Source organism: Urocampus carinirostris, chromosome 15 (genome assembly GCF_059441175.1).
Source record: "Urocampus carinirostris isolate Australia breed hairy pipefish chromosome 15, RoL_Ucar_1.0, whole genome shotgun sequence".
Lineage (NCBI taxonomy): Eukaryota > Metazoa > Chordata > Actinopteri > Syngnathiformes > Syngnathidae > Urocampus > Urocampus carinirostris.
Genome location: NC_142363.1, coordinates 25,181,699 through 25,197,202, shown reverse-complemented (window position 1 = coordinate 25,197,202; position 15,504 = coordinate 25,181,699). Strand labels below are relative to the sequence as shown.

Here is a 15,504-nt window from a genome sequence, read left to right as displayed (position 1 = left end):
GCTGCTACTATTACAAAATGATTTACCTTTTTATAAGTTGTTCTCAAATTTTGATCTCCAGTATATATATGAATATATATAATCGTGTGTGTCTTTTGGGTAACCGATGCAGGCTAAAAATCAATTCATACAAATTCTTCATTTCCCATTAGGATTATTCTCAAAGAAATCAACCATGCAGAATCTTAAAAACAGGTCACCAACGCGGTTTCACGGTTTCAATAATTCACGATTGTCAGGTCCTTCTGATTTTCTAGGGAAATTTTAATTCGAACTGTCATGAGAAATCATTGGCTTGTCCAGTGTCTTTCAAAACATTGTTTGTTCTTCCAAATTTCACTTAGAATTTAAATATGTAAATCAGGGGTGTCAAACTCATTTCAGCCCAGGGGCCATATTGTCGAAAAAAACTGTCATGAGTGAGAGTGAGAGAGAGATAGAGATAGAGAGAGAATGAAGGAGAGAGATAGAGATAGTCTAAGAGAGTGAGAGGGAGAAGCGAGTGAGGAAGAAAAAAAAAAAGACAGTGAGAGTGAGGAAGGAGAGAAAAAGACAGAAGATAGAGAGGGACATAAAGAAGGGAAGAGGGGAAGAGAGTGAGAGTGAGAGAGAAGTAGAAAAAAAGAGAGAGCGAGAGAAAAAAAGATGCATAAAAAAAGAGGACCAACAAATAGAGAGAGGGAAAGAATGAAGGGGAGGATGAGAAACAGAGAAAGAAAGAAAGATGAAGACAAAGAGAGAATGAAAGAGAAGGAAAAATATAAAAATGGGGGGAAAAGAAAGAAACAAAGAGAAAGAGACAAAGAAAGGGAGGGAGAGAAAGAAATCCAGCTACAGTTGCTTAGCAAGCGGTGACATCCAATGGACATATCTAAAACTGTAGCTCATTATTCTCTTGCACTTTCTCTCAGCGTTGTCTCGTGGGCCACATTAAAACCCTTGCCGGGCCGTATTTGGCCCGTGGGCCGCATTTTCGACACCCCTGATGTAAATCAATCAGTCTGTTTTAATGGTTGACAGAGCCCATTGTAACCCTAGTCCTAATAATTACATACTGGTAATAGCATAGTCATAAAATAGTAATAACAAGTCAGTTGACCAGAAATTCATATACTGGTAGCCCTAGTAAGTAACAAATAACCACAAGCTCTAAAAAGTTGGTGACCATGATCTACTGATATCTTAAAAGTGGATATATTTGCTAAAAAAATCAAAGGCGTGTATTTATAAACTGCAATATTTGTGCGTGTATTTGAAATAAATGAGCTTCTCTTTGCAGGTCCCACGTGCATTTCATATCATCGTATGATTCACAGTACCCAAAAAAAAAAATCTCTATTTACATACCGTACAAATACTATGGCTCTTTCCGTTTGAGATGCTTTGGGTCAATTTCTAAAGCGACACACTGAGTGTTTGAAATAAAGCTTATGAGGATTTTTGAAAATAATCAAAAATACTGTACGGCATTTAGCAAGTCTTTAAAAAAAATAATTGAAAAAAAGCTAAAAAAAACATATTGGATTCGTATTGAAGATACTTCATAAAAGATACCTTAAAGGCACTTGTTTTGATGTTCTTGCTTTTTTTGGTCTTTACCAGTTTCTTTGGAGCCATCCGGAGACGTACTCATACACAAGTAGCATTACAGCGCCACCTGTGGACCAAAAAAAGGTAGACAATGTTGTGTGTGATGTAGTTTTTTTCATTGAAGCTGAGTTTTTATATTTATAGTGTTTCACTGAAGATCTTTGACATTGTTCGCCGTAATAAGTGAATAATAAATACATTTATGTCCTCTAGGCAAATAATTGTGCTTATTATTTTCTGATTTTATACAAAAAAAAAACGTAGTTTTCGAGTATATTTTGGTATTTTAATTGAATTTATTAAAAATTACTTTTCTGGTAAAATGCTGATTTAGGAATTAATTTTATTATTTTATTTTAATTACAAACCATTTTCAAAAAATGATTTACTAAAATGTATTTGTTGTGTTTGTAGTCTATTTCAACTTTTAATATATAAATATTTTTGTAAAGTACTCATTTCAGTGTGTATTTCTGATGAATTTTAAGCTTGTTTTTTGAGTTATTTTGAAAATATTTGTACTTTTTGTTATAGGTGAAGTAAAACAAAATGCTTTTCAAAAATATTATTTACACATTTTTCAATTTCAAAATATCGGATTTAGTTCATTTGATGTAAGAAAATAGTTCTTAAATCGAAAAATAATTTAAAACAAAATCAAAGTTATTTACAAACTACTTGTAATTTCGGTTCTCGGTAAAAAAAAAGTTTTTAAAAAGTATTATAAATTTTTACATTTTAAATATTGAATTTTACTCAATCAAAATAAGAACATAATTCCTAAAACTACATTATTATTTAATGGATAAAAACAATTTAGTATTCTATTTTGCAAGGTATTCAAAAATATTTGTAATTACTGTTCTTAGTAAAAAATGCTTTTTAAAAGTATTAGATGCAAATTTCAAAAGTGGAAAGTGTTAAAAAAAATCTACCTTTTTATTGGAAAATACCGAAATCAGAATTTAAAAAAAAAATCAAATTATTTAAAAAGTTTTGTTCTTTTTTTAAGTAAAATAAAATCCTTTTTTTAATATTAAACTGCTTACATTTTTTTAACAGAAATAAATGTATTCTTACAATTACACTGCTCTATAACTGTAAAAAAATAAATATATCAATATAATAAAAATAAAATAATACAAAAATAATTCTACAAATTTTGCTGATTTAAATCAAAATGTTTAATAAATAAATATATGTATATATATATTATTAAATATTATTAATTTGTAGAGTACATTTATTTTCATCGAATATTTTTTAATTTCTATTTTTTAATTGAATTAAAGAGGGAAATAGCATTGTGATTTTCAAGTTCCCATTTAAGAATCAATGCTTTTATTTATTCTTCAGAAAAAGCAAAACAGAGCAAACATTACCTGGTCCGAGTCTCATGATCTTTGGCACCAAGCCTTTGTAGAGTGCCAGGTACCTGTGAAAACACAACAGGGAATTCGTTTCAATGGGGAAAAATACAAATCCAAATTCGCCCAAAACAATGAAATAGCAATGTAGGTGTGAGGGCTTAACACGTAGAAACAAACACATAAATTATATAAAAAATATACAATGATAAAGATGATGAAGGATGCTTTTCAGAGTTCTCGGAATATATGGGGGAAAATAGATCTGCAAGGGGTGCACTTACCCGAGATCACTGTACAGACGTTCCCCTACTTACGAACATTCGATTTAAGAAAAACGGTAGATAGGAACATTTTTTTCGGGATGTCGAAGAAATCCTGGCATTACTGTAAGTTAGATTTTGTATTGTGTGCACCTTTTTTGAGTACAGGACATTACTGTAGTGCTTCTTTCCACCACTGTCAGCATGTGGCGCTGTGAGAGCTCATCCAGCATCCACCCGGAGGAAGAAATCCACTTCCTCTTCCTAGTTTCTGTGTAAACATTCTATACTGTATCTCCAGCGCGCTAAGAACTTTGATATTTTTATTGTTTAATATCTCGTGCATCCATTCAATATGGTTGGTGTAAAGTGTAAAGAAGAGGTGAGCCTTTTCTTTTCAAATGAAAGTGGAATAAGAAAGCTTGATGCGGTTGAGAAAATGGTTGGATTGCTTTTTTTGGGCCACTTTTGCATTATTCTTGAAGCCCGTCTTCCAAAAGTAAGTTAAACTCTACTTTATTTAGCTTTATTTAGCCTAAATGTTTATTTTATTAGTACAAAACAATACAGGTTACTTATACAAACCTTAACATACAAAATCTAGCACTGAAGCAACTTTCGAACAAATTCAACTTACAAACGATCGTCCGGAACCTCGTTCGTAAGTTGGGCAGCGTCTGTATAATGAATATGGGAGTAGCTAATCTATTTGGGGTGCTTTTAGAAGGTGGTACACCATCTTTTGGCGTCCTAGGTGCATCTCTTATCCTATCTCTTAGGGATTCTTCAAGCATTTATTAATAATTTTGAAGCCAATTTTACAGTTTCTCCAGTACCATCAAAAGAAGAAATCAATGGTGTATGTGCAGATCCACCAAAAATACTTACGCTTTACATATGTAGTTTTTAACTTTCCGTGTGCATTTATCAAGACATAAGATAGGTGTGAAAGATTGAGACAAATCTCTCCCCATTTAGGTTTTGGGTAAAAATGACAGTAATATGTAGCTTATATTTTCAGTTACAGGAAGTTTTTCCCATTACAATTTGGAATGGGAGGAGCTATCTTAATTTTTTGCAAGGCCCATAATAAATGTCCCTAATTGATTTGTAATCCTTGCACGAATACACTTCCTGAAGGTCCTCAGGAGGAATAACCTGGAACAGAAGTTGCTGGTGTCCTACAAAGCCACAGTGGAAAGCATTCTGGCATGTGGCATCCCCGTTTGGCATGCTGCGAGCACGACAACAGACAGGAAAAACATACAGTAATCAATACAGCCCAATTGATCATCAGGTACTCTCTGCCCAGTCTAAATGACATTGCTGGCTTGCGATACTGTAGCAAATCCATTAACGTTATAAAAGACAATTACAACACGGGCCAGCACCTCTTTGAAGTGTTGCCCTTGGGTAGGCGCCACGAAACTAGGACAAACAGGCTCAGAGGCTACTTTTTCCCAAGTGCCATCACAACCCTAAACGAGCGCACAAACCAGTGAAAACATGTCTTGTGACGATTTGGGATTTATTCCTTGTTGTTGTCAATTTAAACTGAATTTTTTTTAATGTATGTTTATATACATATTTTTTTAAATTGCCGCTGCTAAATTTAATGTTTGCACCTAAATTTCATTGCTATTGTTACAATGAAATATTATTCATTGCATTATTATTATTATAACTTAGGCCAGTTTTTTACAAGCATTGTGTAATGTTTTTTTTTTTTTTTTGGACTATTCATCCAGATAGTCTTTTATCTCCTTCGTCTTTTAGGTCTCTAAATTACATGTTATCAGGAATGCCATGTCTCGTAGCATGCAAATGTCCTTTAGGGAGGGACGCGTCATAAGGACAATGACATACAAACTAATGCCAGCTGCCGTTAATCATGAGGGAAGAACACACGCAATGGCAAAGCAAAACTGCTAGAGAGCGGTGTTGAGAAACATGGCAACCATTTCAAGCATTTACAAGCATTTCATCCAGAATTCAGACACTTTTCAATCCTTGAAAACACAAGCATTCTCAAGGATTTCAAATACTTGTACGGACCCTGTAAGAGGAGACTATTTCGCAGCTATCCTATACGGGCCCTTAATCCATTCAAGGTGATGGCTGCACCACGAGGCATTAATAAGGCTGGAGCCACTTCCTCCCTTGGCCCCGTGTCTGATTAGATTGACCCAAGGACTGCGGCGCGCCTCGTTAGGGTGGGCTTAACGACGTCCCCCATGGGGATCACTAATTAACAGGGACTGGCTTGTGTTATAGATGTGGGGACCCCAAGAAAACTGGGGGTGCAATTCTGCAAGTAGGACTGTATACAAACATTGAGGACATAAATTCAAATGATCTCATACTGACAGGAAAGCCCATTACTATTTAATCGCATCAAGTACAGTAGACCCCCAAAATACGACATGAACCTGTTCTAAGGTAGTGATTGCCAAGTGAAAATGCGTTCTGAAACCCCGGTACCCCAGATAAAAACTTTGATAGAACAAAAGAATACATAGTAAATAATGTGATATACATGTGTATGATTTATTACCACTATAAATAAATGAACAAGTTAAGGAAAAAAATAAATGTTGTTTACTTTTAGTGTCACAATACTTGACCTGGTAGAGTGCAGTAGCGGGTGGATGCAGAAGAGGGGTGGCTACAGCGCAGATTAGAAATGATACATTTTAGAACCTTCACTAGTGAGGTTTGTAATGTCCTTAGTAGATGTCCATGTTTAATCACCTTATTTTCAACCTTGTAGTAAGAAATAACTATATATCTACACTCTAGGTAACCTGGCCATGGAATTTCCACTATTTTGCAGTGTTATAACTTAGTATGATTCTTTTTTTTAACTTCAAACCAAACAAAATGTTCAACTACACCAACATACAGTATAGGCTTTTTTGATGCCCTCCCTTAGAGTGCTTTTCTCTGATAACTCATCCATCAAAAAGACAGAGTATTTAAAAAATACCTCCCAAGGGTTTTAATAACAGTTATGGTCGTCAATAAGTTATGGCCATGTAACTTAGCAAGGGTAGCAAAATGTGAGCCCTCTTTGCACTGCTCAATAATCGCAAGCTTAGTTTCCATGGTTGACATGTCTTTACTTCTCCCTTTAGCATCACTGCAAGTCTTGGACCCCTAGCGAAACTATACAGTACAAAAAATACTGTATAGAATAGAATAGAATATACCTTTATTGTCATTGGTACAACATGGGATATATTGTGACAACGAAATTGGATACTCCAGTTCCACATTTTACAGTGAGGATAAGGAAAACAAAGAGATAAAGGAACAAAGAAGATGTTTTAACTGTCTTTGTTGTATAGGCTTTGTTTCCCTCCGGAGGGGGGTATATGAGGGGGTGAGGGACAGACAGAGATGGGCGGATCCAACTAGATGTTTGATCTTACTGTACACACGGTCCAGTGTTTTTTCCCTAATTGCTCAGTCCACGTGTTGAATGGATTTGGGAAATTCAGTCCTTAAACATGCCAGATTAAGAGTATTGTATCCTTGGGAAAAAATTTTTGAATTTGGTAAGTTATTGGTCATGCAAAACAATAAAATGCCATTAAGAGGCCAAAAAGAAATCACATTATTCCACAACTGAAGCCCCTTGAAAGGTGAGGTCGGCCTATACCGGGGGTCTTCTGTACGTCATATAGCCAGCTATTGCTAACATGAATCGCAGAGTGATTCTGTCCCTACCCTTCTTCGCGGTAAACCAGGGCCATGGTCTGGAAGCAGGTGCGGTATTTGATCTGGCCCGGTACAGGCTGAGGGCCCTGGATGCGACTCTTGGCCACATCCCAGGGGATGTTGATGCATGAAGAGATGGTTCCGGATGCCAGGCCGATGGCGAACTTCCTCAGGAATTCCAAAGTCGGGTCCTGGGGAATGCGCAGTTGGACACAGGAATCATGAACAATCCCAATGAATTCATCAAACAGTTATTGATTATCAAACTTAAAAAAATGACAATATCGCAGATGTCTCAAATGATAAAAATATGCACATTTTGAGTAGTCATTGATACAGATATCGCCACATTCCAATACCACTAAAACACAAAATTCCCTTTCCTGACTGATGTTTTAAAAGAGGTAACTTAAAATTTTCAATAACATTTTCTTTACTATTGCATTCATGGAAATTTAGAGGAGTATGTTACTTGTGCAGATCCGCCCACCGCTACTGCTCACCCAATCCAATAGCTCCGGTTACTTGGCTGGCATTTTTTTTGGGGTGTTTACAGTTTGTTCTGTGGGTTTTCATCATAAAGTGCCTTAACAGTAAAATTAGAGTGTTTAATGAGCTTCTATATTAAAGACTCCATAGAGATGTACACCTAAAACTGGGTCTGTTGTTGTAACACAGTGAGTGTAAGCTGTAAATGAGCCATTGCCCTATATATTTTGTACCAAGCTATTGACCTACTGCGTTGCTTTGGTTTCACATACCGGTACACGACGTTTTGAAAGTCATGCAGAAGTTTGCTATGACACTCAATTTATCTTCGAGCCAGATGCTCATGGAAAGAGCCATATCTGGCTCGCGACCATACGTTCCTGACCCCTGTGTTATATGCTCAGTTAGCAAGCTATGTTAAATTTGGTGCTACACAAGAGCTCTGTGAATTAGTTATTGAGGACACTATTACTGTGGTCTTTTGTCAACCTGAAGTTGTATCATAATTTCTTTGTCAGGGCCATAAGAAGAGACTAGAAAAACGGCTGGTACCGTTATGTGCACAGTTAGCATGCTATGCTAAATTTGGTGCTATGATGGGTCTGTAAGTTATTTATCCAGGTCACTTATATTATGGTCTTTTGTCCATCTGAAGTTGTACCATATCTTATTTTTACTGTATTTTCTACAAGAATAGACTAAGCAAGTGTTTTATTTATCAGAATAACGCGTTCTCCATCTGAACTGTTACCATATACTTAAAAAAAAAAGAACCTGTAATAATTGTTTAAAAGAGTAGCTGCTACCGTTTCATGGTCAGCTAGCATACTATGATAAATTTGGCCTTACGTTAGCCCCGAGTTACTTAGCCAGGTCACTCATATTGGGTTATTTTGTTTTTTCTACAAGGAGAGGTTAGAAAAGCAGCGGCTACTGTTACATATTCAGTTAGCATGCTATGCTAAACTTGCTTCTATGTTAGCTATTTGAGTTACTTGTCCAGGTCACTGATATTGTGTACTACTGTATTTTCCGCACTATAAGGCGCACCGGGATATAGGGCGCACCCCGAAAAATAGTTTTTGGTCCTATTTTTGACATACATAAGACCCATCGGATTATAAGGCGCTACAATGGGAACGTCGACAAAACAGTCAGATAGTTCAGTCAAACTTATTACCCCCTTAACATTCCCAAAGCTTGCGAAGAAGCAAATACGTGTCGAGAACGCGTGCGGATGCGGTGTCCGTACGATGTCACTCAAATGCATCGTTCCGAATATCATTCGGAAGGTTAAAGTCTTGGGATTCAAGAAATGCCAACCTTTCCTTAGTTTCTATTGTCTTTTTCGCTCGCAACTTTACTGTGCATATGACAATAAACACTTGGAATTGAGTTTAATTTAAAAATAGACACTCCATTCCATCCATTATCTGCACCGCTTATAACAGAAACATCGAGTTCAGTCTGAAACAAGATACAGGGAAAATATATAGCCGGAGTAGCTCACCGAAGTCGTTGTGTTCAATAATAATGTGCAACCATGCTCCTCTTATATCCGTGAGTGTAGTAAATCCAGGAGAATAAAATATTTACAAATACAGAATAGTAAAACATGCTTTCTCTATGCCGTCAACCCAACGTGCTATTCACATTCATCTTTTTCGGCCAATTGCAGGCTTTGTTTTGCCGCTTTAGCCTATGCCAGCCTGTAAATGATAAAAAGAATCCGCCCCCTTTACCTCCGAATAACTTTAGCCAATAGTGATCGATTCAACTGATGATTGACACATCTTTTTCGGCCAATTGCAGGCTTTGTTTTGCCGCTTTAGCCTATGCGCCAGCCTGTAAATGATAAAAAGCATCCGCCCCCTTTACCTCCGAATAACTTTAGCCAATAGTGATCGATTCAAATGATGATTGACACATTGGTTTACCAATGAAACACCGGTAAACAAATCCCAGCATACACCGCGGACTACTTGGCGTTCGGGGGAAAATCGAGTCGGCGGCTGCTGCATTAGTTGCAAGACTTTGCGACTTAATATTGATCCATAAATAAGGCGCACTGTATTATAAGGCGCATGGTCAGCTTTTGAAAAAAATAAAGGTTTTTAGGTGCGCCTTATAGTGCGGAAAATACGGTACATATTTTTGATTTTTCATTTTCTACAAGAAGAGATTAGAAGAGCAGTTTCTACTGCCAAATCGTAGGTCAGCATGTTATGCTAAATTCGAAACTATATTAGCATTGTGAGTTATAAATCCAGGTCACTCATATTGTGTTCTTTTGTTCACCCCAAGTATCGCAATTTATTTTTGATAATTTTCTACAGGTGTTTTAGACTCACAAACATTACCATTTTATTTCTTAGACTAACGCTTTTGTTCTTTTCTTTAAAATGTAAATTTTTTCCAATTTTTTTTTTGACTCGACACTAATATTTTGTTTAACTGCTGCTTTATTTTGAAGAGAGAGTCTTCGTGCATGAATAAACTGCTCCATTTAATTTCGGTTTTGGTGAGCGTTTTATTTTACATATATATATTATTTGCACCGCTTATCCTCACTAGGTTCACTGGAGCCTACCCAACTATCTTCAGGCACACAGAGACAGACAGCCATTCTTATGCTCACTCAAACTAAGGACAATTTGGAGTCACCGATTAACTTTTTTTCCTACAAGTTCCTAAAAAACGTCTTGGCAAATATTCCGCAGTCCTGAATTTCTACACTACCGCTATACATCGCTGGTAAGACGGCGAGAGTCCATATGATTGCAAAGCTGGCATGAAAGCCGCCATCATTTTATGGTAGCAAGGGGACGGGCAAGGTGGCAGATTACGGCCTCCTGATTGGCTGAGCAGAAGCACATGTTCGCCGAGGAGCCGGGAGGATTTATAAACAGGACTCATGCGGACAGACTTGGGAGGCATATGGGGACAATTTGGATAATTGGGCTGCGAGTCGGCACATAGGCATATTACTGTACCCCCGTGTTCCCCCACCTCACCCAAATCGGGGGGCAGACTCAGGAGAGCTCTGACAGCTAATTGGCCAGGAGATTTTCAACAAATGACAGCAGCACGCCCTAAAGAATCAGCCTAAATCAACAGATAATCCCCAACATCTTTACACTGGATTTTGGGGGCGGAGTTAATAGACAGGCATTCTCGTTGGCACCTACTGTAAAGTTTTTTATCCGGCACACTAGATTATTGGATTATTGGAGAGGAGTCGAACCCAGATTGCGGCAGTGAGGGCCCCCAGAACCTAACCACCAGACCACTAGTGATCCAGATGACATATGAAAAGGCATTCAATTTGATCTCATTATCACACTATTTAAGATAGATACTTTATTCATCCCCATAAGGAAATTCACACTCCCAGCAGTATCCTTGTGTTGAAAAATAAAATAATAAAGTAAAAGATATCGAATACAAAAATACCCAATATGACGTGTTGATATAGAGTATTTAAATAGTGCCACGGAAAATACACACAGTTATAAAAATAGGGTAACATGCAAATGTGGGGGTGGGGTTTAATGTGGGCTTTTACTCCCCCGGGTGGAGTTAAAGAGCCTCATGGCATGAGGAAAAAATGATCTGTTTATACTTTAGGTGTTAGAGACAAATGTTAGAGAATGAAGAAAAACAGCATATCCTAGAAGATATTAAAAAAAATGTGAAAAAGCACGGCGAAGGAAACAACTCATAGGTGTATCTGTTGATGATTCGGAATTGTATTTATTTGTTTCAAGATAACATTTCGTTTTGTCCATGGTGACACCCTGAGTAAATACAGTGTAAAAATTAGATAAATTGAATCCCTTTTTTCATGTCATCTGTATCACTGTTAGTCTAGTTCTTAAGTTTCAGCGCTCTCAGTACCGTGGCCTTGGTTCAACTCCCGTTGCATAAAAGGTTTTTCCGATTTTGGTTATCGATGTTGTTGGAACGATCAATCATTGCATAAATATGGCAATATAATGTAAATCCTCATACAGTAAAGCACACGAGTAAATTCTGTATGCGTTTCCAATGTTATTCAGCAGTGTTATGCAGTGTATAAGGCGCACCGGGTTATAAGGCGCACTCTCATATTTCTGGTCAAATGAAGTGTTTTTTAAGTTGCGCCTTATAGTCCAGAAAATACAGATCACAAATCTTGGTGCACCCCATCACAAAACTTGTAAAGTTTTGCATCATGTTCAAGATTCTGGTTCTTGACCCCTTTTAGCTACATGGATTCTTCAATCCATTTGCCCTAAACAGATCAGTCAGGTAACAACAAGGGATCCCTGGATCTTCAGTTCATACTGTAAACGGAAACGAAGTGCTGCTGCCTGCTTCCAATTAGTCCTTCCGAGTTAATCCGCCCGAGTGAAGTATGGGAACGTTTCCGTTTCGCAAAACCAACGTTTGTTTGGAGCCACTGCGGGATGCGTAATGTGAAACGGTGGAGCTTGTTATCGAGACGAAGAATTAGTGGGGATGAGACCACCTCCAGGGGGCTCCTTGATTTGCGTTTCCGTCAAGCTTAAACAGTAAACCCCCAGGATATGACATGAATCTGAGATGGGAGTCGCAAAGTGAAATTACAGTATAGCAAGGGATAGATACCCTGGTAATGCGGAAATAATGCATTCAGAACTCCATATGGATAATATATATGTGTATAATTAAATAACATTATAATCAAATAACTTCATATATAGACATATTATATATAAAACCCGAGTCCCATCAAACTTGGGCCACGCTAAAGCTGCTTATAAGAACATATTAAAATCTAACTAAATCTCCTCATGGGATGAATAAATAGTTTGGAATATATAGCTTGCTAGGTAAATGTTAAGTAAGCTAACTATTGCTATTGCTTGAATTACCCTTGCTAGCTTGGTATCTGTTTTACAAGCTAACTACAGTATCTCGCAACTCATCTTCACTGCTAATTTACAGATTACAGTCGAGCCCTGGAATACCACATTAGTCTGTTCTCGGGTCTGGATCACAAAGTGAAAAAAACATAGCTGGGGATATAAACCTCTGATAATACGTTACGGATCCCACAATACAGCCAATTAAAGCATTGAAAAAATAAATATAGGATACAGTTAGTAATACTTCTGAGTAATTAGGTGTGATATCAATACATTATAAGTAGAGGTAGAGTAAAAAAAATCGATATTATTTACCTTTGGTGTTATTTTATTTGAGCTGGTACAGAGGAGTTAGTGGGTGGATGCAGACTGGAAGGGGCTTGCAGATTATTCTAACAAATCTACCTGAGAGAATTTTTATGCCGTTAGAAGCCCTTTTTGCATTAATTGCCTTATTTATGCAACCTAGTGGCGGTATGATTCGTGTGCCCTGTTCATATTTATTGATAATTGCTAGCTTCTTTTCCATGGTTATCATGTTTTTCTTCTCCTTTCACTGCAAGCTCTGTGACCCATAATGGATACAGTACAAATATATAGTATTGTACTCGAAGTCTTTACGAAGCACACGAGTTTCTGGGCTGAATAAAGAAATATATATTGAGGGGGTAATTCAGTTTAGCATAACAGCATTTCCATTATGCCACGAGGCAAACCAATGGCAGACCAGAATTTTATATAGCAGACAGGCATCTTCAAGACGTAATTAAATATGCAAAAACACATCTCATTCCACACCGTAAAGTAAAAATGAGGTAAGGCAGGGTTGCCATATCCCAGGTCTGGCACATTACCGGGTTAGCAGGGATAGCATCCTTGACATTGAAGTAGAAGCCAAAGTAGATCATGTTGAAAACTCCATGGCGTCCCAGGGTGGAGGTCAGACCTTTGTTTAGACCCGTCAGTCCGAAGCCGTTGGTCTTGATGATGTGTCTCGCCTGAGCGAATGAGGACGGTTGCTGCGGGCCAGAAAATCATACGACTTAAAAACAGAGTCGGTGTGGAAATATTCTTATTATTATTTTGTTAAAATCACCTGTTTGAATGAGTCCCTGTTGGCCTGGAGACTGACTTTGACCACTTCGAAAGGGTTGACGACGACCGCTTCGGTCAAACCTGCACCGAGTCCTGCCGCCGACAGAGCCTGGAAAATATTGAGGTGCGTTCAGGTTACAGTTCTAAATATAATTTTTAGTTGGGTTTTGTTAGGCCAAGTAAACACGCACAGAAAAAAAATTGTGTTATTCAATTTTGCGGCAGTAGCTCAGGAGGTAGAGCGCTCGTCTTGGGATCAAGGGATCCCAGTTCGAATCCCGGCTCGTCCGTGTTACATGTCGAAGTGTCCTTGGGTAAGACACTGAACCCCTAATACCCCCAATAAGCAGGTTAGCGCCTTACATGGCTGCAAGGCCGCTATTGGGAAATGTGGAGCCCATTGTAAAGCGCTTTGGGAAGTCATTGACTTGAAAAGCGCTATATAAATGCAGATCATTTCATTTCATTTCATGTTTTAAGTTAATGAACGACAATCGAGTTACTGCTTTCAAAAAGGGTATGTTCGATTATATAAACCATGAGTTCATACAATGCCTTTCGTGCATGATCAATTTCTCTATATTTTTGGTGGGCACAAGGGATCTTGGTACTTAGCAGGGAGTGATACACACCAACTCTGGCTGGCTAAACAAGCCTCAGATTAGAGGTAATATCTTGGGCTCGGGTGATAAGGTTAAACATTAGGTCGGGCCGGTACGGGCTTTGCTCTCGCTGTTTTTTTTTTCCAATAGTGTAATAATTCAGATGAATGATTTGAACGTCTACTTGAGTAATATTTTTCTGAAGTAAAAATGGTTAGCACATTCGCCTAATGCACGAAAGGTCCCCAGTTCGAGACTGGGTGGAAACGTATGTTGGCCTGGAGAGGGATGGGCGCCACCAAACTGTACTTGCCCAACACACATCACAGGAAATGGTTAAGGGACCGGACCAGACCAGACCAAACAAAACCAGACTAGACCAAACCAGACTAGACCAAACCAGACCAAACCAACCCAACCCAGACCAGACCAACCCAGACAACGCCGACCCAGACCAGGCCGACCCAGACCAGACTGACCCAGGTCGACCCAGACCGGACCGACCAGACCTGGACCGTGTTGAGTCGGGCCAGCCAGACCGAGCAACCGGCCAACAGTACTTTCACTTGAGTAACACATTTAGGTGCACTGCCAAAACTTATTACATGAAAAATACCAAATAATTGAACAAAACAATGAATCTAACAAGTTATTAAACGCTTTGAGATAAAGTCCCTTCACTGAGATAAAAATATGGATGTCACTCAACTTCTTGCGCCTCAACTCTGAAAGACCGAAAAGTTAGTTAGTGGTCCATTTAAATGCCGTGACTTGTTCTTAAAAACTGCTCTGAATATTAACAAATGTAATATCACCCTGAGTGACTCAGTCAAAAATGTAGGTATCATATTTGACCCTGATCTGTCCCCGTTGAGAGTATTACTGAAACAGCTTTTTTCTATCTTCGCAACATTGCTAAAATTCGTCCCATGCTGCCCCAGTCTAATGCTGAGATTATAATTCATGCGTTTGTTACCACCCGTCTCGATTACTGTAATGCACTACTCTCTGGTCTCCTGAAGTCCAAAATCAAGAGCCTTCAACTGGTATAAAATGCTGCAGCGAGGCTTTTGACTAAGGCAAGAAAGTTTGATCACATTACCCCGATTACAGCTATCCTGCATTGGCTCCCTGTTAGCTTAAGATGTGATTTTAAGGTTCTGTTGGTACTATACAAAATAATGCCTGGACATCCTTCCTCATATCTTTCAGATTTAATATACCCCTATGTCCCGGTCCGGAGCCTTCGCTCTGAAAATGCTGGTCTACTAGTGATCCCAAGAGCCAAGAAGAGATCCGCAAGTTCGAGAGCGTTCTCCATTCGGGCTCCGGTGTTGTGGTATGCTCTGCCACCTGAGATGAAATCTTAAAACATATAATATTTTTTATATTGTATATTTCGCAGCTCCCCAAAACAAGTCCTAAACGAAAAAACACCCAACAGATTTTCCCAAAGAATCCATTACTCGGTTATGAAATCAAACAATCA

General features: G+C 38.2%; 1 protein-coding gene across 1 annotated transcript in view; it reads right to left on the bottom strand.

The window, feature by feature from the left end:
* Nucleotides 1-887: 887 nt before the first annotated feature.
* The window catches only part of slc25a21 (solute carrier family 25 member 21), a 191,154-nt gene continuing 176,537 nt past the window's right edge, over nt 888-15,504 (bottom strand). Inside the window, exons 6-10 of the mRNA XM_088355070.1 lie at nt 13,415-13,522; nt 13,173-13,337; nt 6,950-7,131; nt 2,973-3,025; nt 888-1,657 (exon numbers count right to left, since the gene is read on the bottom strand). Of these exons, the coding sequence (XP_088211196.1) occupies nt 1,596-1,657; nt 2,973-3,025; nt 6,950-7,131; nt 13,173-13,337; nt 13,415-13,522 (570 nt within the window). The 3' untranslated portion in view covers nt 888-1,595. The remainder of the gene's footprint in view (nt 1,658-2,972; nt 3,026-6,949; nt 7,132-13,172; nt 13,338-13,414; nt 13,523-15,504) is intronic.